General features: G+C 44.4%; 1 protein-coding gene across 1 annotated transcript in view; it reads right to left on the bottom strand.

The window, feature by feature from the left end:
- Positions 1 to 5,667: 5,667 nt before the first annotated feature.
- Positions 5,668 to 27,190, bottom strand: part of LOC140908501 (cytochrome P450 2K4-like) — a 30,463-nt gene continuing 8,940 nt past the window's right edge. Inside the window, exons 4-9 of the mRNA XM_073335738.1 lie at positions 26,416 to 26,576; positions 21,670 to 21,843; positions 17,526 to 17,667; positions 13,782 to 13,966; positions 13,220 to 13,361; positions 5,668 to 9,846 (exon numbers count right to left, since the gene is read on the bottom strand). Of these exons, the coding sequence (XP_073191839.1) occupies positions 9,659 to 9,846; positions 13,220 to 13,361; positions 13,782 to 13,966; positions 17,526 to 17,667; positions 21,670 to 21,843; positions 26,416 to 26,576 (992 nt within the window). The 3' untranslated portion in view covers positions 5,668 to 9,658. The remainder of the gene's footprint in view (positions 9,847 to 13,219; positions 13,362 to 13,781; positions 13,967 to 17,525; positions 17,668 to 21,669; positions 21,844 to 26,415; positions 26,577 to 27,190) is intronic.

Below are 27,190 nucleotides of genomic sequence, written 5' to 3'. Positions count from 1 at the left end.
GCAATGTTGTGAAAGATCCATTTCTTCAAACCAGCAATCATCATTGCCCAGAACTATAGTTATTATTCAGCCATTGTAAAATATTTCACCACAGTCCCAAGTGTAACTGGGTGGCTTGCCCATAGGCTGGAGTGCCTGGGCCCAAGACAATCCTGATTACGACATGAGCCCCACCAAAGAGGAATTAGGTGATTCTAATATAAAGGCCACAAGAAGCTGTAGTGGGGCCTGTCCTACTTTTTGTTTGGAAGCCAGCTGGGGCTGGTGGAAGGAGCTGCTCTGAGGAGCAAGTTGGACTTCTGCAGAGCCCTAGCCAGATAAAGCCTGTGACTGGCTTTTAAAGAAGGAAAGATGAGCTGAAAAACTGTATTTGTCTGGATGTTTGAGTTGTGTTTTTTTGGCAGACTGAGGAGAACTAGTGAAGAGTCAATTAAAGGCTTGAGTTTAGAGGGTCCCTGGGGACTGTGTGAGGTTTTTAAAGGGGCCAGGATGAAGGGGAAATAGAGACAGGGTAGCCACATAGGCAATCCTAGCCATGAGGGGGCACTTAGGATGCAGTGAACAGCCACGTACTACAGCAAGATCTAATAATCATGTATTACATTTATAGAGTAGTTTTCATCTATTGTATCAATTTAGAGGGAGCATATGGGCCCAAAGAGTCACAGATGTTAACTTGCTCCTATCCCTGGCCAATATTATACGGTGTTGTATAATGTTTGGCATTTGTTATACAGAGGCCTCAGCCTGTTTAGTACCATGGCAAACACACTCTTTTAAACCTTTTATTAAAGGTAAGGAAACACCATGAATACATTACAATTCAAATGCTTTGAGTAAGGTTTATTTTAACAATATCCTTTGATCCTGTTCCTTTAGCTGTAAGGAGTATTTAAGAAGAACTCCCCTCCTGCACACACACATACCCCTCTTCTCTGATAGTCTCTTAAATAATATTGCAGATGGCAATAACTACTTTTGGGGGGGAAGAGTAGAAATCAGTTGAGATGGGCTGGAGCTGTTGTTGCTGTTAAAGTCCAACTCCATTTCTGAGAAGACAAACAAGACATACACATGAAAAGGGGGAAGAAAAGAACAGCAAGGAGAGAAAATGCAGCTTCTGTCTCTGGTGTTGACTCTCACTTGCAACCTCGCTGCTGGAGAAACACAAACTCAGCAAATGGTCTTATAAGCCAGGGACATACCTGGCAAACCTGTATCAGTATTGGGGTGTTTAGGGCATTGCTTTTAGCTGTCTCCTTCTGGTCATAGGCTTACAGCAGTGTTGTAAAATATACAGTCTTGGCTGACTAAAACAGATGGTTATTAGACAGAAGGAAAAGGGGGTGGGGGAGAGGAAAAAAATAAAATAGGGAAAGCGTAGGATACAGTAACCCCAGGGAAACAAAGTCTCATATCTCAGGTGACATTTGGAATTTAGCCAGAGGTATCATCTGGATCCTGCTTTCTGGCTTGGTCTGGTCAGGACATCTCTCCGGATTAGGATGAAGAAAGCACAAGGGTGTCAGGCTAGATGCTGGAGTCCCAGGAGAGGGTTGGGGTGACAGCTATGATGGTGAAGCTCATGCCTTCTCTTTCTCTTGTCTTTCAGTCAAGCAGCGTACTCCTCTGTCTGTATTTTCCCCCCACTGTCTTTACTATTTTAAAGAACGCCAAAAGGGAGTGGTGTGTGAGATAGCCCATCCCCTCATTATTTTGTCTACCAATTAGGCCTAATTGCCAACACATCACTTTTGGTTCATTGATTTCTGGTCCCATGCTTGTTTATCAGGCATGATCTTAACACCGTCCTTGAGTTATATCACTAGGCCTGTTCATTTGGACTAATTCGGTCTTTCTGTCTCCCTATTGCACCTTTTCCCATCAACATTTATTGTTGTGATGGGTGTTCACCCTACACTTTTCCTGAAGGGGTTAATGCAGGCTAAGAAGAGGGCCAATTAACCAAACAAGCCATCCCCTGACTGAATGAGGGAGCCTAACTGAGGTGGTGGTACCCACTTTATAACTTTTAGCCCAGTAATTTGAGAACTCACCTGGGATGTGGGAGACCCAGTTTCAGTCCCCCCCCCCCCCGAGGCAGAGAAGAGATTTGAACTGGGGTCTGCTGAAGAGAGTGCGCTCATCATCCAGCTATGGGATAGTCTCCTTCAACCTCTCCTGTTGAAGCTGTTCCACTTTGAATAAATAATTAGTCACTGTAGCAGGGGGAGCAGCTCCTGGATCTCCCAGGTGAGTGGTCTGACCAACAGGATAAGAGATTTTCATTCTCTCCTCTGTGGCACAAAGACTCTTCTCCAAAGTGGAACAGCTTCAGCAGGAGAGACTGAGAGAGCCCTACTTCAGAATGGCCCATCATTCAGTGGGTCTCACATTCGCCTGAGAGGTGGGAGATGCCTTCCCAGTCTTTTGTTCCCCCTCTGCCTGAGGGGGGAGTTGAACCTGTGTCTCCAACATCCAGGTGAGTGCTCTAACCACTGGGCTAAAAGTTATAAGGCGGGCAATGGCATGAGCACCTCCTCCTCCTACTGTTTTGCATGGAGTGAGGTAGGCACCTAACAATGAGTTAAGCACCTAAGCTCCCTGACTCCAGGAGAGGGGTTTCTGCTTGTGAATTGCTAGCAGAGCTAGGTGCCTCCCTGCAGCCCATACTTAGGAACCTATCTACCATTGGCTAATTTAGGCAGCTCCCTGCCTAGCATGCTGGCTTTTGTGAATCGATTGCAAGGTGCCTAGCTCCCCCCATTCATTGTATAGGGAACCTGTGTGCCTAACTCAGACTCTGTGGATCGCAGTGCTGTTCCTGTGATTTTCTAAGTGACTAAAAGTTAGGCGTTACTGCATTCTGCTTTGCAACACCTAAGATGGTGGCAAGCGAGGATGGCAGCCTCAAGCAGGTCGTTTCTTGAGCCAGATTGGAAGAAGCTGGGAGTGAGGAGGGTACTCAGCCACCAAGGAAGATATTGGGTGAAGCTTAGCGGTGGTGTGATCAGTGCAGGGTTATCAGGGAAGCCTGTAGCAGGGAGTGGCCTGCTAAGAAGAGTAAGCAGGATCTGCACAGCCGGGGCCGGAGGCTGCAGCCAGAGCTCGGGATCGGTGCCCTGGGCCAGCATCTGCCTGAGCCCAGGGACAGCGTCTGGTGCCGCACAGCCAGGGGCCACTGCTGCATGGCCGAGGCTGGGTATTGGCACCTGGGGTCAACGGCCAGGGCGTTGGAGTGTGTGTCCAGCTATCAGTATCTGGGCCAGGGGCTGCTGCCAGGTTTGGTGGTTAGAGCTTGGGGCCGGCGTTATGCTGCCAGAGCCAGGGATTGGAGCCTGAACTGAAGCCGGGGCCACATGGCCAGGGTTGGGGGTCAGTACCTGACAGGGTCAGGAGCTGCATGGCCAGGGTTGGGGGTCAGTGCCTGACAGGGTCAGGAGCTGCATGGCCAGGGCTGGGGTCAGTGCCAGTGGCCAGAGCCCGGAGCTGGGGGCAGAAGCCCGGTGTTGGCACCTGAAGCCCCATGGCTGGAGCCCTGGTCTGCACAGCCAGGCTCCCTAAATCCTGAAGCCCACCTCCCAAGCACCCCAGGGCTGAAGCCAATGCTTCTTTGTCTCTCCCCCTCTCGCCCCATCACTTCCCAGGAGGCTGTTGTGGCTGCAGGAAAACCCCCTCATGGCCGCATGAGAGACCCTGCATTAGTCTTTCTCCCCAGGGCATGGAGCTGCTCTTCAGAAACCACTTCAGCTCAGGGGCTGAAAGTGCCCACGTGGCCATAGGGCACTTACACAGCACCTCTGTGTGAGGCAGGATGCCAGAGGGGCTTATCCCCAGCCATGCCCACCTGCTCCTGCTGCAGGCAGGGGGCTGACAGGGGGCAGGGCTCCATGGCAGGCAGGATAAATGCATATGTCATAGGTCACCTCACTTCCTGCTGGCTGCCACTTGACCATCAATCATAGCCACAGTAATTGCCCACACATCACCCTTGATGAAAGATAGTGTCTATAGGGACTGGCGAGATATATGGGATGACGTTGTGACCATACTGTCAGTTTGGATGAGAAATGATCCTTGCTCTAGAGTTGCCACCAACTAAGGAAAAGAGTTAAGGAACTTGTGCTCCATTTATGTTTTAAGCAAATTGGCTAATTTGCATATTGGAAAAGAATTTGCATACAGTCAAACTTCAGCTTTAAAAACATGTGGTTTCGGATTTAATATTGGTGGAGGCATCAGCCTGTTTCATCCTTGTGGGGGTGAATGGCGCTCTTCCCCCTGCCCCCCTGCCCACAGTCTGCCCCTTCCTCTTCATCCTGTCCACCCTTTTGTGCATCCCTGCCCTGCAAGGTGGCTGGAGAAATCCCACAGTCACTGAGCTAGTAGGCTGGGAGCAGCAGGGAAAAGAGAACAGAATGTTTTTTAAAAGGATGTTGCAAAATTGGAGAGGGTGCAGAAGGGAGCCACAAAAATTAGTCAAGGGCTGGAGAAATGTTAATCTACCCAAGAAAGGCATAACAAGTACCCCTGGCTGGAAGCCAGATCCAGACAAATTCAAATGAGAACTAGTGGTGGTTCAAATAAACTAGAAGCTAAACCAAACCATGTAACTGTAGCTCTTTGATGAGGATCCTATGCGTGACAAATTGGAAACTAACAATGATTAAATTGTGAGATCCCTGAATGAGGCTAGTGGGCTTGTTTAGTCGAGAATCTGTGGTCCTGTTTTAACTCAAATGTTTTGATTGTCAATTAACTCAAATTAACCAACTCGCTTGTAAATGCTAGTCTAGATACTGCACAGATGTTTATTCCACCATACATGTGTTTAAGATTTGGTCAAAGGCCCCATAAAAAGTGGGAAGCATAGAAAAAGGCAATAAGGTGGGAAGTGGAGAAAGAACCAAATGGGAGGGAGACGCTGGCATTCTTGGCAGATCAGAGACAGGGGATGCAACAACAAACAAGATGCAAACCAGGGTGGAGCCGTGCAAGATACTGATGAATAATATCTGGGGTCAAAACCTCTGTTGGTGTATATGGGCACAGCTCTACTGAAATACATAGTTTGCACCAAAAGTGGATGACCAAAAGAATGTGTGTGCTGGAATAAACCTATGTGGATCTGCTGAACACACAACCTTGCACTGGTTTCACTATAGGTGTGATGTTGCACCGATTTAGCTAAACCAGTGCAACTTTATGAATGGGAATTTTTCATCAATGTAAACCAGGTTTACAAATAAATAAATAAATACTGATGGAGAGGGAGAATGGGTCAGTGGCTAGGGTGATAACCGGAGACTTTGGAGACCAGGGTTCAGTTTACTGCTCTACAACAAACTTCCTGTATTACCTTGAGCATGTCATATAGCCTTTCTGTGCTTCAATTCTGCATCTATAATGTGGGGATAACAGCACTGTCCTACCTCACAGAGGGGTTGTGAAGATAAATACACTAAAATGATTGCAAGGTTCTCAGATACCACAGTAATAGCCACATAAGTACCTAAGACAAAGAGAGCGTGCACTTGTTATATTAGATCAGACCTTTTTAATTTTAGAAGATCATCTATAGGAAACCACATAGCAACCTATAAACACTCTATATTCATGATGATCAGCTCTTTCAGAATACATCACATTATTCATATTGACCCAGACTTTAAGTGCAGACAGAATCTTTATTTATAGGACAAGATACTCTACTTTTGAGATGTTATGTGATCAGAATTGATTATTTAAACAATATACATTGATCGCTATATTTGAGTTGATAGAAGACAAAGACATGGAAATGTTAGCTTCATATTGACTATTTTCATAATTAGTATAGGAAACAGAGTTTTAATACATTAAATACACTGGCATCTTTTTAAAAGCCTTTAGTGTACTGGAATGGTTTAGTTATTGCTTAGTCCTGCTTTAAGTGTACATAGTAATAAATAAACCATTCCTGCCAGGTGTTTGTCTGACCCCTTTGACACCCTGAATGGCTTAGTGTCCATACAGAAAGAAGAATGATGGTTGAGGAGTGGGAATGGTGGAAAATGGAGTGGGGGCGAGGGGTGCACACAGCCCCTGGCATGATGGGGGGAATAGAGAACTCTGGTATAGGGGTATGTCCCCAAAACCCCTCAATGCCGACTGGTAAAGGGGTTATAAACAGGTTTGGGCAAGTTTGAAAAACTCAGCCTTACCCTCTGCCTCAGTTTCTCTCTTTCAGGGCTTGTCTGCAGTAGGAAAAAAAGTGTACTTTTAACATACCAATAAATGTTGCAATCCTAGTGCAGAGATAGCTAAGTGTAGTTATAACACTTGTTAGTTGGTCGCGGTACAAACGCTAGTGGGACAGCTACACTTGCCTTTTTCCTGCTTGGCCGAGCTTGTGACGGCAGGGCTGGATTAATGCATAGGCAAGTAGGCACACGTGTAGGGCCCCAATTCATAAGGTGGGGCAATCCTAAACAGTGCGGTGAGCCCATGGGCCAGGTTACGATGCCACTCACTCAAATTTGGCCTTACTGCATCTCCATCACGACAGAAGGGTGGCCAGGTCAAACCTGAGTAGTGCTGTGACCCTGTGGTCACGTAGGGCCCAGTGATGGGGTCACCCAGAGCTGTGTGAAGGCCTTACACTCGACTTGACATTTCTCTGTGTGTATCACAATAATCAATTCTAAAATTTCAGGGACTATTCTAGGCATCAATGGTCAGAATCCTATTGGTTCTGGGGGAAAATATAAAACCAAAAGGGGAAAATGTGAGACACATGAAGCCCTGACAGCTCTTTAGCACAGCCACAGTCAAACACCTCTGCAATTATCTAGAGCTCAAACAGCTGGCGGATGGCTGAGTTAATGCTTTCTAGTATAACGATACCCATTTCTCTTAACTCTACCCATCCTCCCCATAGATTTTAACATGGTGACATCTGGAATGAATAAGCCCCCAGACAGAAAGAAGAAGAATGGTTGGGGTGAAGTGGGAATGGCTGGAAATGGGGGTGTGCTCACAGCCTTTGGCATGAGGGGGAGAATAGAGAACTCTGGTATGGGCGTGTAACCCTAAAACCCCTCAATGCCAACTGGCAACGGGGTTACAAGCAGATCCTGATCCTGGTATGTACACTCTGGTGCACCAAAGAGTGTCATGGAAGATCTTAAATGAAAGCAGGGTCAGGCTGGCTGTTAATATCGCTGTGAAATGCATGCCCAGAGACTATGTATCTGAAGTCAGATGAAGGATTGTAAGAACTTCAGAAAGGAACGAACAGCTAGAGAAACTCAGCAGAGGACGAGAACCATTGTCCTAAAATACACTCCCCCTTGCCTTTCTGTGTATTTGGGGAGCAAAGAACACACCTTGGCATCCTGCACCTAGGATGTAAACAGACAGCATGTTTACATTCTTGAAAACGGGATCACAGCCAGCTTGGTTGAAATGCTGCAAAGGACATTTGGGGCAAGATAAACTTACTAAGATTGGAGGTTAGCCTGGCAAGTTGAGTTTAGTCTTTAGAAAGCAGGTTATACTTGCTGGCAGAGGTGATGTTTGTGCAAGGGGCATGTGGTGTCACGCCCTGCCCAGATTGCTCAGTCACATGGTGTGGCCAGGCCCCCTCTCGACACAGCAGCTGAGCCAGGGAGCTGTGCTGTTGAGCAGCTGCTGCTTTCCCATGGGGGAGGACTGCCTTGGGAGGGTGGGGGGGTAGTCTTGACTTGAGCTGTTCCTGAGTTGTGCACCCCCTCCCCCCGCCACTGCCAGCAGGCACAGGTCGTCTATGCTTCCGACGGTATTAAGTGCTGACCATGAGCTGAATCAAACGAGCTGGTGTCATCGCTGGCCCCTTGGGGACAGCAGACCTGGTGTTACTGTGCGTGGTCAGTGGCTAAGGGGCTGGGCACCACAGGGGAACACGGCAAAGGACTGGGGTGCACCTACTGGTAACCTGCAAGGCAAAGTGGCGGCTGCATAGCCCTGTGGAGAGTGCTTGGGTAGCTAAGAGAAAGCAGAGGTCAGGGAGCTGGCAAATCTCTCTCTCACTGGAGGTGGGAGGGGGAGGGTAATAAGGTGACTCACATTACTAGGAACCCCACAAATCATCACAGGGGGCATGGGGTGAATGGGGAACACAGAACCCCTGGCGGGAGGCAGATTAGAAAACTCTGGTATGGAGGGAGGGGGAATGGGGAATATGGGTGGGAAAGGGGGGAATCAGGGCACACACAGAGCCCTTGCCATGGGGGTGGAAAATGGGGGACCCTGGAATTGGGGAAGGGGGGCACACAAAGCCCCTGGCATGAGGGGAAGGTGGGGATGGGGGGGTTGGGAATGGGGCACACAGTATCCATGGTATAGAGAAGAATGGGGGACATAGAGGAGAGTGGGGGTGCACACAGAACTTTTGCCATGGGGAAAGAATGGAGGACCCTGGGGAGCACACAGCCTCTAATGGGGAGAGATTGGGGGAAGCTGGTAAGGGTGAAGGGGCCACACAGAGCCCTGGTCATGGAGGAGAATGAGGTGAATTAGGACATGGGGTGCACACAGAGCCACTGTGGCAGGAGGAGAAAATAAGGGCCCCTGGTATAAGAGGAGGGGGAACTGAGATTCACAGAACCTCTAACATGGGGGAGGTTGTGGGGGTTGCAGGGCGTCCCTGACAAAGAACGGGATGGGAGGCTGAACAGAAGGAGCTTTTGTGGGGAATGGAGAGATGCCAGGAGCAGCTAGTGTGTGCAATGAGCTTCTCCTACACAAGGTACAACATGTGTGATCCCCTAGCGTAGACATAGTCTCAGAGGTCGGGGCAGTCCTGGGAGTGCAGAGGTTCCTTCTTTGTTACTGAATGTCACCACCACACCTCCCTCTGGAACAGACTCCTCACTTCTCCCATGTCCCTCCCACCGAGTTGGAAATCACCAACGTAGGGAGTAATAACAACTGAAGATGCAGAGTCAGCATCTGTGGAGATAGCAACATCCAGGGGATTTCGGTGCAGACGACATTTGACCTTGTGTTTTGCATCAGTCTATGCTGTTTCAGCTTCTTCTCTGGTGGACGTTGCCTCTTGGTTGCACAGCAGTGTTGATATTGCAAATGGCCAAGTTCTAGGCTAGGCATGGAGGCTCCTCTGAGATTGTACAACGTAACAGACAATACAAGACTCTAGTCCCAGTTACACCCGTGCAACCTTGCTAATGTCATTGGAGTCAATGGGGTTGCCCATTGGTATAACTGAGGCTAGGATGTGGTCCTAACAAATCATGGGCCAAACCACAACCAAAGGCCAGTGCACGGCCGTGTACCAGGCAGAGTCTGCAGAGGGAGGGCTGAAGATACACATGAGTAAGGGTTAGTCTACACCACAACAGCTTTTCTGATATAGCTACACTAGTGTAACTATACCAGCAAAACCCTGTAGTGGAGACACAGCATGTGCTGGCAAAATGAGTTATTGTGCCAGGACACTTAAACCACTCCCTGAACAACATCAAGTAGATCATCAAAAGGACTCTTCTCTTGATATAAGCTGCATCTACATGGGTGGGGAAGCTATTGCTGGCTTAGCTATGTCAGGCATGTGATTTTCTGACCATCATACTTATATCTGCCAAACTTTGTAGTTAGACCTGGCCTAAGGGAAGGAGCTCTAAGAACGTGACTCAGCACAGACCTTATGGGGCATTGGGGGCGTGGTAAACCCAACCGCTGGGGTGAGGTCCAGGTCTGAGCTGGTAACTCCAGGAGGAGGATGGAAAGTGAACCTCTGCAGGAGGCTTGTAAAGAAGAGGAAGAGCTCCATTTTGGCAAGAGTCTCGCCTGCACAGATCCTCCGACCTGTAATGAAATTCACAACAAAAAACAGGTGCTTGTTTAACTCTGAGAAGGAATAAAAACCACAGCACAACTTCTTAGTAAACTTCTTAGTTCAGAGTAGAACTATGGATTTACTTCAAGAATAAACAAGTGTGACTTAAAACAGGACTTCTTCCTATAAATACACCAACTAGTAAACAAAATGGAAAGTGATTATAGTCTAAACCTTTCGAGAGGAACAAATTTGCTCTTTAAAAAATACTATATTAGTGGCTGCACCAGTCATATTTTTGAAAATAATTCTCCTGGCAGCTATTCCAGGAGAAATTAAAAACCTCAACCAAGCAAACAAAGACCCCCAACCTCCCATTTTTTTAAAAAAAATGTTCAGGGTTTTCTTTTGCTTTTGTTTTTCATTTACCATTTTCAAGGTTTTTTTTTTTTCCTCCTTCACTTTCAGTCTTGAGTTTGGATTATTTTTTGTTCGCCATTGCCATTTTTTTAGAATTGAATTTTTTAAATCAAATAATTTTGACTTTGTGAAAAATTTCATTTAAGAAAACTCCAACTTTTGAAAATAAAAAAGAATCAGGGCCAAATGTTGTGAAAAACAGTCTGCTTCAAGACCCCACAGCATTTAGTTACTTTCAAAATTTTTGTGACTATTTGTGTAGCCTATAGGGCTAGTCTGCTCGCTTACCTATATATCTTTTCTTATAGGTTTCTTATTTTCTTAGGGTTTTGATTGTTTTATTATAATAGGTTTATAGGTTTATGTTAAAGTAGTTTGGCTGTAAAGCAAGGGACCTACCTACAGGCCACATCCTGTATGTTGAACTAAGATGCATCCGATGAAGTGAGCTGTAGCTCACGAAAGCTCATGCTCAAATAAATTTGTTAGTCTCTAAGGTGCCACAAGTCCTCCTTTTCTTTTTGCAAATACAGACTAACACGGTTGCTACTCTGAAACCATACATATGCCTGGGACTTTCACCTAGATCAGGAGTTCCCAAACTTGGTTTGTAGCTTGTTCAGGGTAATCCCCTGGTGGGCCACGAGACGCTTTGTTTACCTGAGGGTCCACAGGTACGGCCGCTCCCAGCTCCCAGTGGCCACGGTTCACCGTTCCCGGCCAATGGGAGCTGCGGGAAGAGGTAAACAAAGCGTCTCACTGTGGCTTGTTACCCTGAACAAGCCACAAACCAAGTTTGGGAACCCCTGACCTAGATAGATAGTGATGAGTTAAGGTACAATGTCCATATATGGCTGTGGCCTTTAACGTAGCTAAATAAAAGATGCTTGAAGCAGGTTGGCACAAGGGGCTTTCCTAGTTCATACTCTCTGTAAACTTTACAAGTACACCACAAGGAAAGAACTGAAATAATCGAGAGGACAAAAATAATAAATATGAGAATGAGCTAATGTTATTAATATGTATGTATATGTCATCAATACATACAACATACCAGCCCATGTAGTAAGTGCACTTTTTTCAGCTTCTGAGTTGATTTATGGTGTAACCTCAAAGGGGTATGTCTACGCTGCAATTAGACACCCATGGCTGGCCCAACCAGTTAACTCAGGCTCGCAGGGCTTGGGCTAAAGAGCAGTTTAATTGCAGTGTAGACTTTTAGCCTCAGGCTCCAGCCCAAGCTGTGGGACCCTCCCACCTTGCAGGTTCTAGAGCTGGGGTCCAGCCCGATCTAAATGTCTACACCACAATTAAACAGCACATTAGCCAAAGCCCAAGTTAGCTGGCACAGGCCAGCCACAGGTTTTTAATTGCAGTGTAGACATACCTAGATAAGCACTGTCCTTAACTGAAGCCTAACTTTAAGCAAGTGCTTAAGTCCCATTGAAGTCAACTGAAGATCACCTTAATCGGAGCCATAGAATGTATTGGAGTAGCCTAATAGTGAAGTGACAAAGGCATGGATGATTGTAGCAAGATCCTCATTAGAAAGGAATGATCGCAACCTCCCAGCCAGATATAGGCGGATAATAACCCATCTGGGTCACAGCTGCTATGCAGAATTACAGAAATGTAGGGCTCGAGATGTCATTGTGAAACTCTATACTTCAAAGCACCACCCTGGAACCCCCATATTCACCACTGTCTTATAATTAGGATATATTTTGTACACAGTATGCCTTGTAAGGTATAATTTTAAAAGTCTTGAGCTGTTGAACATTAATATCCTGTTGGACTGTATGTGCTGTCACTGTATGTGAAGTTATGAAGTTTTGCTATGTGTGTGTCACTGAAATATGTTGTGAGGTTGGGAACACTCACAACCAGCTTTTCAGGTACAACAATGGAGTAGTCAGACAGCAGTGAATGTCAACCCCCACCAAGGAAAGAATCCACTATCCCATGTATACAGTGGAGACTTCTGAGAGAGCACATATGCAATGGACACTGTTGACCAATGGGGGCTGACTGACCTCCCAAGTCACAGCATAGATCTTTCCAGCAAGCTGGAAGAAACTATAAAAGAGGGGAAGTGACATCATCACTTGGCTGCACTCCCCCCACAATGCAACACCTGGAAACACGTCTGGAGGACAAAGACCGAACTGCGGGAGGGTGATCTCAGGCTGGAAGGCAGTTCCAGCCTGTATACTGAGGATCTGTACCCTTCTTGTACCATCTGTCAGGGTGAGACACTGCTTGATTCAAATCCTGTTTAGTTTGTAGAACTCAGACAACAAATTTATTTTTGTTTCTTGTAACCAACTTTGATTTCTATGCCTGCTACTTATAATCACTTAAAATTTATCTTTCTGTACTTAATAAATCTGTTTTACATTTTATCTAAAGTTTTGGTTGAAGTGCTTGAGAAATCTCAGCTCAGTTTACAAAGGCTAGTGTGTGTCCTCTCCACATCAAGGGAGGGACAGACTGAATAATTAACTTACAGGGGTCAGGCTTCTGACCAGGGCAAGATGGCACAGTTCTGGGGAGCAAGACTGGGGAGAATTGGCTGGAGCCTCCCTATTATTGGTTCATGAGTGGCTGGGAGAAGCATTCATTTAACTCAGTTGGGTGTGTCCCTGCCAGTGGATGTCTGTGTAGTGCTGTGCCTGCCAGAGATTTGAGGCTTGACAATAGCATCACAAAGTGGGAGGGTTACCCCAGGTTGGTGGGACAGAGGGCTCAGTGGTTCAAGAGTCCAGGTGGCACCCAGGGACCCCATCACAGTAATCTAGTCTATCCCCTCCACACTCAGGCAGGACCAAGACAAACCATCCCTGACAGGTGTTTGTCTGGCCTGTTCTTAAAAACCTCTAAGGGGCAAATAGAGGATGAGATTTAAAGATTCACAAATGTATCTTATAGTCTGTTGAATCTTGGATATCTATCCCCACAGCAGTAAACGAAAATAGAAAGTACCTGCTGAAAAAGGCATGAAAGCCTCTTTCTTTACAAACTTTCCTTGGGAGTCAAGAAAATGCTCAGGATTGAATTTATCTGGTTTCTTCCACTGAGATTCATCCTGCAGTACAGAGGCCAGTAAGGGGATGATGTAAGTTCCCTGTAAATCAAGTCAATGGAGTTATTCTATAGGTCAATATGGTCTCTTGACTAAAGCTTGGTATAAGCATTTCATAGAATATCAGGGTTGGAAGGGACCTCAGGAGGTCATCTAGTCCAACCCCCTGCTCAAAGCAGGACCAATCCCCAATTTTTGCCCCAGATCCCTAAATGGCCCCCTCAAAGACTGAGCTCACAACCTTGGTTTTAGCAGGCCAATGCTCAAACCACTGAGCTATCCCTCCCCCCTCTTACTGTTTAAGCTATAGTAAGTGAATGATGCTATTGCAAATACTGCCATGGGACTTCCAATGAGATTCAACATTAAACAAAGAACCAGGACTTAAAAGGGTCAATCATTTGAACCAGGACTTTAACGATGTCGCAGATCACAAGAAAAGCAATACCACAAACTGTTCACCTTTGGAATAAAGTAGCCTTTAAGAGTAACATCCTCAGTAGTTTCATGAGGCAAGTCCATGGGCAGGATATTAGCGAACCTCTGAATTTCATGGACAACTGCATCCGTATACGGCATTTTAGTTCGATGTTCAATTCGTGGCTGGGCTGATCCTATAACTCTTGCAATCTCTTCTTGGACTTTGCCTGAGAAAATACAATAGAGATCAGAATTCATTTATTATAATAAATGCTGTGCATTGTGGCTTTGAGAGGTGCACAAGCTCATGTTAAAGTGATATTGTAAGCTCTCCAAAATCTGTGTCTCTTTCCAGAAATAATGGGGTGCTGACAATATTAGAGCTTATAAACATTTGCTCGTCAATATCAAAACTAAATAGAGAACTTCCAAAAACACACAGGTAACCTATCCTATTACTTGGCCTGCCAAATAATAATATACAGTCATTTCAACTACAGCTGGTCGTAGAAACTTTGATGGAACATATTTGCTTGAACATGCCCTTCTGTTAAAACTGAAATGCTTCATGAAATCGTGTCAAGTCTGCTGAAATTTTGTTCTGGAAGAAAACTGGGGAAAAGTAAGTTCTGGCAATGTCAAAAATGTCCCATTTTAAACATTTTTGCAATGAAATATTTTGATTCTTTCTCTCTGAAACAACTTTTTGTCTAGACATTTTAATTTTTATTGTATTACATTACGTATTTTATTTGATAATATAATACAAAATTAAAATGTCAACTTTTGACATGAAACATTTTGATTTTGTTGAAAAAAAATATTTCAATTGCCCCCAAACTTTTTTTTTTTTTTTTTTTTGAATTTTCCCCTGTGGGGAAATCTCAAAAGCCTTCATGAAATGGAACTTCCATCTTTGCACAGTTCTATTTTTAACCATCAGAGCACTTACAAACATTAACTAGTTAACTTCCCAACAATCCCGAGATGCATGAGTACTATTATCCTCATTTTTACAGAGACTGGCAAGGCCACAATCAGTTCAGCATTCAGGAGTTCCTGGCACCCAGGCTTGCATCAGACCACTAGATCATGCTCTTCTGTACTTAATCAAATAGGCTGTGGGCCACTGTGACCAGTGATTAATACAGGATTTTATTTCAAACAGTTTTCAATGTCTTTGCAACTGAGGCTTCCCTGTTGACTCTGTCAATTTCATGCACAAAGGATTTTTCCTGTGGTGCCCTGAAGCAGCCTTCAGGCAAGAAGCCACCAAATAGAAATGAGTTAGGGGAAGCAACTGCAAAAGCATAAAAGTAAAACCAGCAACAACAAAAAACCTTGCTTTATTATAGAACCAGACTCTGGGTCCTTCAGTACATAGGTGGCCAGAGTTTGACCTCGCCTCATTGTAATCAGGAATAACTCCACTGAGACCAGCTGAGCTGTAGTGATGTAAATGAGAGCTGGTGGTGTGTGGCCTATATATGCAAGGCATGCCCGACTTACTGTGTGCTGCCCAGCTGGCAGGATGAATCTGGCTTGTGGGACAATTCTGTCCAGCCTGCATGGAGGATTCTACTTTGTAGAACAAACCTCTGCACAGTGTGACCTCACGTGTGCCTTGTATCAGGTAACGCTGCATGGAGTACACCATTTTGACCAGAAAAGAGGCCTGTGGAAGCTCAAAAGCTTGTCACTCTCACCTACAGAAGTTGGTTCAATGAAAGATATTACCTCACCCACCTTGTCTCTCGAAGGCATACAAGCAAGCTGTTGCATGGCTTACTAAAACTAGCTCAACACATGACAGGTGAGATCAGTTCCTTTGTATCTTGTATTATTTTGTCTGTCTATTGAGACTGGAAGTTCCTTGGGGGCATGGACTCTGTCTTCTGTTTTGTACAGTGATGAACATACCGCTGGGATTTAACAAGTAATTAGAGCTGGATGGAATATGGGGAACCACCAAAGATATGTTCAAAAAAGCTGTGTCTATTTTTTGTGGGGGCAGAGAAGGCAAAATTTTATATTCCTTAAAATTTTCTCACCATCCCTAATTATAATAATTATCTATGGAAAGATCTTGGAGGGTCTTCAAGTTTGGAGGAAGACAGAAACTTAGGGTCATATTCTGCTGTTGTATTAAGTTAGATGGAATATGTGAGCCCAAAGAGCTAAGGATGTTAAGGTGACCCTGTCACGGTCCAATATTAAAGAGTGTTAAGCAAGGTTTGGAGTTTGGAATATAGAGACCTTGGCCTGCCTAGTACCATGGCAAGCACATTAGGAAATTCATGTCAATGGTTAAAAGTGTATTGATGGAAATGTACAAAAGGGAAAGAATCAAAACAAGGCAAAAACCACTGCAACTGAAATGGAGTGATTATGCAAAACAAACAATGAAAATCTGTCAACGTCTTTTTTTTTTTTTTTTAAATTTTTGAGAGGGTGAATACTGGTTAAAATTTCTTATTCTATCAAACAGTCCTTCTTGGTGGGGACAAATGGATTATTTCTGTTTAATTTTAAGTCAGGAATACATTCGCTTTCCTGCTTTTGACAAAACACATAGAAACAGAAGGGAGAGAAGAGATAAGATAGGTCAGATCGGGGAAATACAGCTTTTGTTGATGTTTTCAGAATACAGGGCAGCGGGTCAGTCACAGACAGATTGGGCCATGACAGTTGCTGCTCTGGACCCCAGCTTTCTTCCCTGGCCAAGAATATCATCCGGTTGGTCGGCTCAGGTCCCTCTGCTTCACTGGTCCTTAGGCCAACCAGAGCTGGATGGGTTGTCTCACCAGGTCATGTTGGTGCAGTACAATGCAATTGATTTCAGGATCAGGTGGAAAGCTGAGACACACACACACACACACATGACAGGAGGAAGATTGTGAGGGATGGAAAGAGACGCACGAGGGAAGGGAAGATCGAACAAGATCTCACATGTATCAGGTTGGGTCCTTACTGGGGCAGTGATGATGGCCAAGCATCCCTACTGGAGAAATAAAGTCTGAGTGTTATGGTAAAAATCCTTCTGCTGCAACCGCGGTGGTTGTAGAAGTTCCTTGTTTAATTTCCCAAGCATCTTTTTAAGGTCCACCCCAAAAGAGTGGTGGGTAGAACGGTCCATCCTCTCATTATTTTGTGCACCAGTTAGGCCTAATTTCCAAAGTAACAATTTTGATCCATTGATTTCTGGTTCCCTTTTCCTCTTGTTTACTAGTCATGCTCATAACAATATCCACTAGAGACCTCCTCCCCCTCCTCCTGTTTAAATTAATTCCATTTGTCTCCTTCTTAAATCTTTTCTTAAAAAATTTCATATAACTTGTCATTGTGACAATTCATGGCCCTTCACCCACTTTCCATGGGTTAGGCTCACAATTCAAGTAGGTCTGCATGGTCTCAATTATTACAACTGTGTTCACAGTTATGACCATTTAAATTCTGCTCTGAATTGTTCTGCTTATCAAGAGCAAAATTCTAGTGTAAGTCTGGAGCAATTCTAATGAGTAGAATGGAATTGCTCCAGGTTTACATAGGTGTAACTGAGATCAGAATCTGGCTCTAAGGAAATAAAAGCATAACCCACTGGTAAGTGGGTGTTCCATGTTCCACTCTGTGCCTGATCTACTGAGGATATGAGTCTGTTACAGCTCTCTGCTGTCAAGCAAGACTCTTTCACTCAAAAGCTGTAGCCATTTATGCTGTTAGCTCCCCAGGTTTCCTGTTCAACCCTCCCGTGCCAGCCAAGCTAGCAGCTGTCACAAAATCACTTACTCTGAATTTGGGGGTATTTCATCATTAGCAGAAGTCCCCAGCGCAGCGTGGTGGAAGTGGTCTCTATGCCAGCAGCAAACAAGTTGTTCACAAGGCTTATTAAGTTGTCATTATGGAAATATCCATTGGTATTACTTTTCTCCTGAAAAAACCCCCAAAAGATTAACACACAAAGAACTCCAGTGGGCAGTTATAACATGGAGAGCTAAAACATATTTATTGAATAATAAAGTATATAGTAAAAAATAAATGTAAAAAAACCAAGAGGGCTTTGATCAGATGCCCTCAAAAACATATAGGTATCTTCTCTACTAAGGATCAGTCCTGAAAAGTGCTGAGCACTCTGGATCCAATTCACCACAGCACCTAAGCATGTGCTTAACTTTAAGCACAAGGGTACAGCCACTGATGCCAGGAATCAGGAATATGCTTAAAGTTAAGCATGTTTTAAGTGTTTCACTGGATCACAGTTAGAGTGCTCAGCACCTTCCACAATCAAGCTCATAGAGAAGTGTATTTTTCCTATGCAGCCACAACCAGCCTGAGTGTCACAGGCTTAGGAAGCTAACATGCTGAATACAGTTCAATCCATGGTCTTCCAGACCTAACTGAGTCAGCTCAGGACAATTACTCCATATGTGATTGAGTCCAAACTCAGAGACACACATGTGCAGCTTGCCATCTTGCACAATCAACCATCTGTACTCATGCATCTAAACAAACAATGGAGATCAGGACAGGTGATTATTGTAACACTATGATGGTGAAATATTCTGCACTGAATTAGTCCTGGCCAGTAAAGGTTACATATGCAAAGCCTACTGGGCACTGATTCTGCTCTTCTTGATGTCAGTTGTATCTGTTCTAGAGGCTTCAGTGGCAATGCGAATGGACTCTTAATAACATTAATACCTATTTCATAAACAATCATTAGTAGATCTCAAAGTGCTTATAATGGAGGCAAATGTCATTATGCCCATTTTATAGATAGGGAGATGGAGGCACAGAGAAGCTAAATGACTTATCCAAAGCCACCCAGGAGATGAGCGGCAAAGCCAGCAATCATCCAAGTCCCACTCCATTGCTTGACCCATTAAGCCATAATCACGCCCTATTCTTTTTGCTCTTTTTATACTTGATCATTATTTGTAGTTCATTCTCTCATTCTTTTGTGATGCATGTGAATTGTATACACGTCTGGGCAGCTGGGAAATAATAAAAAAAAAAAAAAAGGAGTTCCTTTTGATCAAGCATACCAACCTTTCTGCAAATATTTGAGATACTGACATTTCCTGGCAAGACTATTCATAGAAAATGCATTTCAATGTGGCCTGCTTGCCCCTCTACCCAAGGAAACACCCCTCTCTGCATCCCTCCACTGGCTTCCCCTTCTGATTGCTTCCAATAGACAATCATAGAAATGTAGAGTTAGAAGGGACCTCAAGAGTCATCTAGTGCATTGCCTCATGGTGAGGCAAGATTAAGTATACCTAGACCATCCATGACAGGTGTTTGTCTAACTGTGTTCTTAAAAACCACCAATGACAGGGATTCCATACATAGGCGCCAACTCTGTGGGTGCTCCGGGGCTGGAGCACCCATGCGGAAAAGAAGGTGGATGCTGAGCAGCTCTCCCCCGGGCCAGCGGGCCCTGCTGATCAGTGCCTCCCCATCCTCTTGCTCTCCTCTAGACTGTCTCCATTCTGTTCACATCTGGTGCCCAAAACTGGACACAGTGCTCCTACTGATGCCTCACCAGTGCTGAGCAGAGCTGGACAATTATCACTTGCTTCTTACATTAACTCCTGTTAATACATCCCAGAATGACATCTGCCTTTTTTTCAACTGCATCACAGTGTTGACTTACAGTCAATGTGTGATCCACTATAACCCCCAAATCCTTTTCTGCAGAACTGTTGCCTACTCAGTGATTCTTCATTTTGTGTTTTTGCTTTTGATTTTTTCTTCCTAAATGCAGATTTTGTCCTTATTGAATTTCATCTTATTGATTTTGGACCAGTTTTCAAATTTATCAGGTCTTCACTTTCAAGGCCCTTCACCACCATTTCCCACCCTGCCTATCATCTCTCATTCACTATTAAGATGTCGAGTCCTGGCTTCAACTGACTAATGACACCAGCCTCCCTTGCCCAGCTGTTATAGTTTCAAACACACGCTCTAGTGTTTTCATAGAATCATAGAACTGGAAGGGACCTCGAGAGGTCATCTAGTCCAGTCCCCTGCACTCAAGGCAGGACTAAGTATTATTTTGACTATCCCTGACAGGTGTTTGTCTAACTGGCTCTTAAAAATCTCCAATGATGGAGATTCCACAACTTCCCTAGGCAATTTATTCCAGTGCTTAACCACCCTGACAGTTAGGAAATTTTTCCTAATGTTCAACCTGTAGCAGAGTGATGACTCACCGGCGTGGCGTCTCCTGCTGGTCGTCTTGGGAATTAGCTCAATGCCAGCTCTGGAGCGGCCTCTGCTGGCCGGTATCTCACCTGCTTGAGGCCCCATGTCCCTCCCGGACCCCAGTGCCCCTTTACCTGGGGGTTCTACCCCAGCAGTACCCCCACTCTGGGTCTCTCAGAAACCCCCAACCCTCTAAACCCACCTTGCCTCAGTGGCTACTGCCAGTCATCATCTAACCCCTACACTCACTGCAGTGTAATGGCCACTCATCATTGGCAAGGGGTTAGGACCAGCTGCCTCTGCCTATCCCCTGGCTACACCTCTGCAGCCCCAGTACCTCTGTAGGTCTTCACCAAGGCCTCAGTCTGGGGGTTTACCAGGCTCGATTGGCACTATATCTGCCCTTTTCCAGTCTTCTGGAATCTCTCCCATCTTCCATGACTTTTCAAAGATAATCACTAATGGCTCAAATATCCCCTCAGTCAGCTCTTTTTTCCAATGCTGCCCCAAACAATTGGAAGGAGCTCCCCACAAGCATCTCTGAAACTAACACATTGTCCTTCTTTAAATCCCTCCTTAAAACTCTCTTTTGCTGTGATGCCTACAGAAAGCTTGACAGCAGTTAAGCCACTGATCTACTGAGACCATGGCCTATCACGCTGACCAATATTGTCTCACTGTTTCCCTGTGCTTCCCCATGTCCACATTGCCTCACATTTCCGTATCCATCTGTTATCTCTTGTCTTATTCTTAGACTGTAAATTCTCTGGTACAGGGACTGTCTATTTACTAAAAAAGAAAAGGAGTACTTGTGGCACCTTAGAGACTAACCAATTTATTTGAGCATGAGCTTTCGTGAGCTACAGCTCACTTCATCAGATGTTTACCGTGGAAACTGCAGCAGACTTTATATACACACAGAAATCATGAAACAATACCTCCTCCCACCCCACTGTCCTGCTATTACCAGCAGGACAGTGGGGTGGGAGGAGGTATTGTTTCATGATTTCTGTGTGTATATAAAGTCTGCTGCAGTTTCCACGGTATGCATCCGATGAAGTGAGCTGTAGCTCACGAAAGCTCATGCTCAAATAAATTGGTTAGTCTCTAAGGTGCCACAAGTACTCCTTTTCTTTTTGCGAATACAGACTAACACGGCTGTTCCTCTGAAACCTGTCTATTTACTCTGTCTTTCGTACTCTGCCTAGCGCAATGGAGTCCTGGCCCATAACTAGGGCTCCTAAGTGCTATTGTAATAATAAAATAGTAATAGAAGAAATACTATGTGACTAATCTGGCCAATCACAAGTAACCAAAACAATTAGAAGTTTGAATCTTTCTGGATTCTCCAAGTAAACATTTGGAAAGACATTTGTCAAGCAAATTCAAACAATGAATACATTTGAGGAAATTGCAATTAATTGAGGGATATTCAACTAGCAATGAAAGAGATTTTGATCCCTGGTTGCTGCAAGAATTGCATAGGTAGACTTCCTGAACTACTGAAACCAGTGGGACTCCATGCTGGCCAAGTGTTCCACTCATGCAATTCTTATTGCAAAGTTGGGGCCAAAATTTGTTGTATACATTAGTCATAGCAAGCTCTTTGCTCAACTCTGCTAGTTTGTTAGGTGCATACTTTACCAATGCTAAATTTCCATGCAAATTTGTTTTTAAATATAAAATATGACAAGGAAACATACAAGTCTGCAGCAATCATAATTACCTCTTGCTGTCTTACAAGGAATGCATCAATAAAACTTCTCTGATCATTTTTGTCCAGTTCTTTGAGGCGTTCTATGAAAGTAAGCCGTATAAAAGAATGCAATTCACTTGTGTTGTGCAAAAGAATCTTGTAATTCCTGAGTAGAAATCCAAGGGCTGGGCACATGTTATATAGCTGAAAGAATTTAAGACGGCAGAGTGAGCAAAAATAAGTAATGAGAATACTTAACACTTACTATAGCACTTATCTGCCAAAGATCTAAAAGCAATTCATAAAAGCAAGTGACTGTCGTTATGCCCATTTTGCAGATAAGTAAATTGAGGCACAGGAAGATTATATGCTGTGCTTGGGGGTACAAGCAGCTAACAAGCCCCATATCCTCAGGGGCCCCGCCTGTCTTGAGGCACAGGATGGGGCAAGAATTCCGAGGCTGCTGTATATCCTGGGTCTTTCACCTTTGGCATTGTGCCACCCAGCAATCATGAATTTTCTATCACTTGAACATGTATCCCAGAAGGTAGATTAAGTAGTGGCATTTTGTATATATTGTAACAATCTGGACAGTGTGTATGTGTAACTACTGCCCTCCACTGGATGGAATCAGAACTGCTCAACTGTATCTCAGAGGCTCTATATTGCTAACCAGAGCTTGTCAAAAAAAACCTTGAAATGTCAAATTTGTACAGAAAAAAACACAAGTAAATGATTTTTTTTCAAAAGTCTCATTTCATTTTTCAACCAGCTCTACTGCTAATACAGATTCTCTTTTAAATTCAGTAGTGACAGAAGGGAGAGCTGAAACGGAATAAATGTTGTGAATCCTGTAGGAGAATCCATGAATACTGACTTGTATCCTAGTTATTTAGATGGACTGTATAACACACATTAGTGTAGGGGAATGTTTGTTATAAACTATAATGCGTGAATTCAATAGGGGCTATAGGAAGGACAAACAAGGAAGCCACACAATGGCATCTGAGATAAGAACAGTCTAGTACAGACTTAACGGACAATGGCCCAAACTGCTTGCTTCAAGAATATTGCCTCCTCCCTCAGGCCTTGTTCTGCTGGGATGGGAGCTGGGAGACACTAAACACTTAAAAGGCCTCTAAGAAGCGTGGGATTTCACCTTCCTTGGCAGCCGAGAGTCACCTTTTAGGATCAATTGGGTATGTCCTACCTCATCATTTCCACGCCACAGCAGGTGCCTCAGGCATTGGTGGCACCTTGGTCTCTCCTGTTCTCTGCCTGTGGTACACAACAGTTTAGTCTCCTCGGGACTGAAATGCTTTAGTCCAGTGGTTCTCAACCTATTTACCATTGTGGGTCACAAATGCAGCTCTCTATGTGTTATGTGGGCTGCATCCACACAATAGATATCCTACCTGTATGGTCCTGAGGGTGTCACATAGGCTGCAGCTGCATGCTGATTGGGCCACAAGTGGCCCGTGGGCTGAGAACCACTGCTTTAGTCTAACCCAAGTTATTGGGCTCAACACAGTGGTAACTGGGTGAAATTTAATGTTCTGTGATATGCTGGAGGTCAGACTAGATAGTTTTATGGTCCTTCTGGCCTTAAGCTCTCTGAATCTCTGATGAGGTAGGGGGTAGTCAGTCACCAGGGGCTGTCCAGGGGGTCACTACTCTAAGGCGGCAGGCTGATACTGACAGGTTCTGTGGAAGAGTCTGAAGGAATTGGGCCCAGGGCATGGACAGCCTTAGGGAAGAATTAGACATGCATACAGGAGACTTTTCAACATTACTTTATAGTGCAGAATGTTGGGGAATGACAAAGTATGACACATGTCCCAGTTGTCTTCATTCCATCTAACCTGCCTCAGAAAAATCCTCCGTATCTTTCGGCCCCGAACAATCTCAAACCAGGATCTATTCACACAGTGCAGCCAAGAAGATATGAGCAAGAGGCGTTGGAGATGGATTGGCCATGTGCTTTGGATGGAAACTGACTCCATCACCAGAGTAGCAATAAGATGGACACCTGAAGGCAAGCGAAAACGAGGCAGCCCGAAAACAACATGACGAAGAGCTGTGGAAGCCGAGCTGAAAAAAAAGCCGAGCTGGGGCACAGCTGGGGAACCACTGAAAGACTTGCCAGAAAGAGACAGGAATGGAGGAGCTTCGTCACTGTCCTAAACATTTGTTTTTAAGATTGTTTTTTCTCTGAATTGCTTTTTGTTCTAAATAAATAATACTTTCTCCTAAGGAGGCTTTTTGGTTTCTAATTACTACTGTCATTGCCCCGGAGGGAACAGAACAGCAGGGTACAGACATAGGCCAGGAGGGACACCAGATCATCTAGTCTGATCTTCTACACATGGGAGGCCCCAGCCAGTTACCCCTTATTGAGCCCAATAACCTGGATGAGACTAAATTATTGTGTGCCACAAGCAGAGATGTTTTGACAATTTTTAGAAAGGGTGAATGGGGTGACTTGGATAATTGACATTGATCTCAGGTAAGATAGTGGACCAGCTGATGTGGGACTTGATTAATAAAGAATTAAAGGAGGGTAATGTAATTAATGGAAATCAGCATGCACTTATGGAAAACAGATTCTGTGAAATGAACTTGATTTTTTTTAATGAGATTACAAATTTGGTTGATAAAGATAATAGTAATAAACTTAGACTTCTATAAGGCCTTTGATTTGGTACAGCACAACATTGTAATAAAAAATCTAGAAAGATATAGAATTATCATGGCACACATTAGACAGATTAAAACTGCCTAATGGAGTGGTCCCCAAATGTATTTGTAAATTGGGAATTGTCATCAAGCAGGTGTGCTTCCAGTGGCGTTCTGCAGGGATCGGTTCTTGGTCCTACACTATTTAACATTGTTATCAGTGGCCTGAAAGAAAACATAAAATCACCACAGATAAAATTTGCAGATGACACAAAAACTGGGGGAATGGTAAATAATGAAGAGGTCAGAGTGATTTGTATTGCTTGGTAAACTGGGCGCAAGCAAGTGCTTTGCGTTTTAGCAGAGTTGTCCCTAGGGGATTTGGGGAGCCCTGCGGGTTGGCGCAATTGGCCAGTGCCACATGGGCAGTGTGTGGACCACTGGCTGGGGGAGCCTACCCCCAGCCCCGCCCCTTTCACCTGAAGAAGAGCTTTTGCTTCTGTTCCAGGCCCCAAGCCGCCCTAGGTACAGCCCTGCATTTTAGTATGGCTAAATGTAAATGTATACCTCTAGGAACAAAGAATGTAGGTCATACTTACATGATAAGGGACTCTCTCCTGGGAAGCAGTGACTCTAACAAAGATTTGGGGGTGGGGGTGGAGAATCAGCTGAACATTAGCTCCCATTGTGATGCTGTGGCCAAAAGAGCTAATATAATCCTGGGAATCCTGGGCATAAACAGGGGAATATCAAGTAGGAGTAGAGAGATTATTTACCTTTATAATTGGCATTGGTATGACCACTACTGGAATACTGGGTCCAGTTCTGGTTTCACAATTCAAGAAGGATGTTGAAAAATTGGAGAGATTTCAGGGAAGATCCACAAGAACAATTAAAGGATTAGAAAACCCTGCCTTATGGTGATAGACTCAAGGAGCTCAATTTATTTAGCTTAATAAAGAGAAAGTTAAGGGGTGACTTGATCACACAGTCTATAAGTAGCTACATGGGGAATAAATATTTGATAATTGGGACTTCAGTCTAGCAGAGAAGGTATAATATGATGCAAAGGCGGGAAACTGAAACTAGACAAATCCAGACTGGAAATAATGTGTACATTTTTAACAGTGAGAGTAATTAACCACAAACAATTTACTGAGGGTTGTGGTGGATTCTCCATCACTGACAATTTTTAAATCAAGCTTGGATGATTTTTCTAAAAGATCAGCTCTAGAAATTATTTGGGGGGAGTTCGACAGCCTGGGCGATACAGGAGGTCGGATTAGATGATTGCAATGGACCCTTTCACTTTGGAATCTGTGATCAATGAATCAAGATGCACCAATACCCAAGGCCTCTGTATAGGTCAGACCTGCTGCTGGAGTGATCGTGGTTGTTAAGCAGGGGAGTGCAACCTAGGACCTAGTCTGAGAGTGGGTGAATTCCAGGATTCCATCTTGAGAGGCAGGTGATGGTCTAGGGCATGAGACCTAGAGGGGCTGTGCTCAGAGACACTAGAGGGGATTAGAGGTGCTGGTACTCTGGGAACTGAAACACTCAGTTTTTCTGGAGCAGAAGGATATTACCTGTATTTCCACTACCACCATGCTGGGAAATATATGAACTACTAAGGAATTCATTTCAGAGCTAGTTTGGTTCATGTCCTCCAGACTTGATACACAACTGCCACAGTACTTCAGATGAATTATTCTCAGACAGGTTTAATGGGTTTGTTATTAAGGAACTACGTGTGGATCCAGGAGAGGTAGGTTCAATTCCCAGCTCTGTCACTGACTTCCTACATAACCTAGGGCAAGTCACTTAATCTCTCTGTGCCTCATTTCACCATCAGTCAAATGAGGAAAATAATATTTCACATGGATGTTGTGAGGATAAATCCATAAATATCAGGCAGACACCCACTTAATATGATGGTAAGCGTAGGGGCGTAGAGCTAGATAGACATATGTATCGTCCTCTAATTTGTTGGACTATTCTGATTGGTAGAAATGATTTGATGTCATATACTGTATACAGCACACAGTTACGGTGTGAGTACTGCATGAACTTGAATAGTGACTTTAAAATCACCAGAATTACCGTAACTGACGGACTTCCAGCCAGCCTGATGTTTTCACTCATCAAACTTAGCAGTCTTAAGAAGGTGGGGTTTTTGTAGTCAAACCGTTCTCCAAGTAATATTGACACAATGATATTGGCCACTGCAGCATTTATAATTGTAGTGATCTCAAAGGGCTTTCCTAAAAACAGTGTTCAAATGCAAGAAGAGATTGTGCAAAGAGCATGGTTAATAGTGAGTTATTACAATGTACTTCTATTACAGTAGTACCTAGAGGCCGGCAAATCAAGATCATGGCACCATTGTGATAGACATTGTAAATACACATAGCGAGAAACAGTCCCTGCTTCAAAGTGCTCACAACCTAAATAGACAGGAAAAAGGGTGGAGACAAGAATTATTATTAATTCCCATTTTACAGATAGAGAACTGAGGCAAGCAAAGATTAAGTGGTTTTCTTGAAGACTGGCAGACTCAGGCATTGACCCCAGCTCTACCTGAGTTCCAGCCTAGGGCCTTAACCACTATCATAGGCCAAAAGTCCTTTTTCGCGACACTCACCAAGCTGCTGGGTTTGGGCCCATCTGCTGGCTCTGTGATCTTTTAAGCTCTGAGAGTCTTCTGGCACTGTCTCTTTCTTCAGCCTCTAGGCTCGCTCCCTGGGCATAGATTGTCCAGTACCCATTCTCTGGAAGTGTGATTCTGTTAAGGTTACCATTCATCCAGGTTTTCCCAGACATTTCCTCTTTTTCGATCCTCTGCCCTTCGTAGGGCTGCCAACTTTTGAATGGCACT

This window comes from Lepidochelys kempii, chromosome 3 (assembly GCF_965140265.1).
Source record: "Lepidochelys kempii isolate rLepKem1 chromosome 3, rLepKem1.hap2, whole genome shotgun sequence".
Classification (NCBI taxonomy): domain Eukaryota; kingdom Metazoa; phylum Chordata; order Testudines; family Cheloniidae; genus Lepidochelys; species Lepidochelys kempii.
Note: the sequence above shows the minus strand (reverse complement) of the source record. Positions and strands in the feature narration are given on the sequence as shown.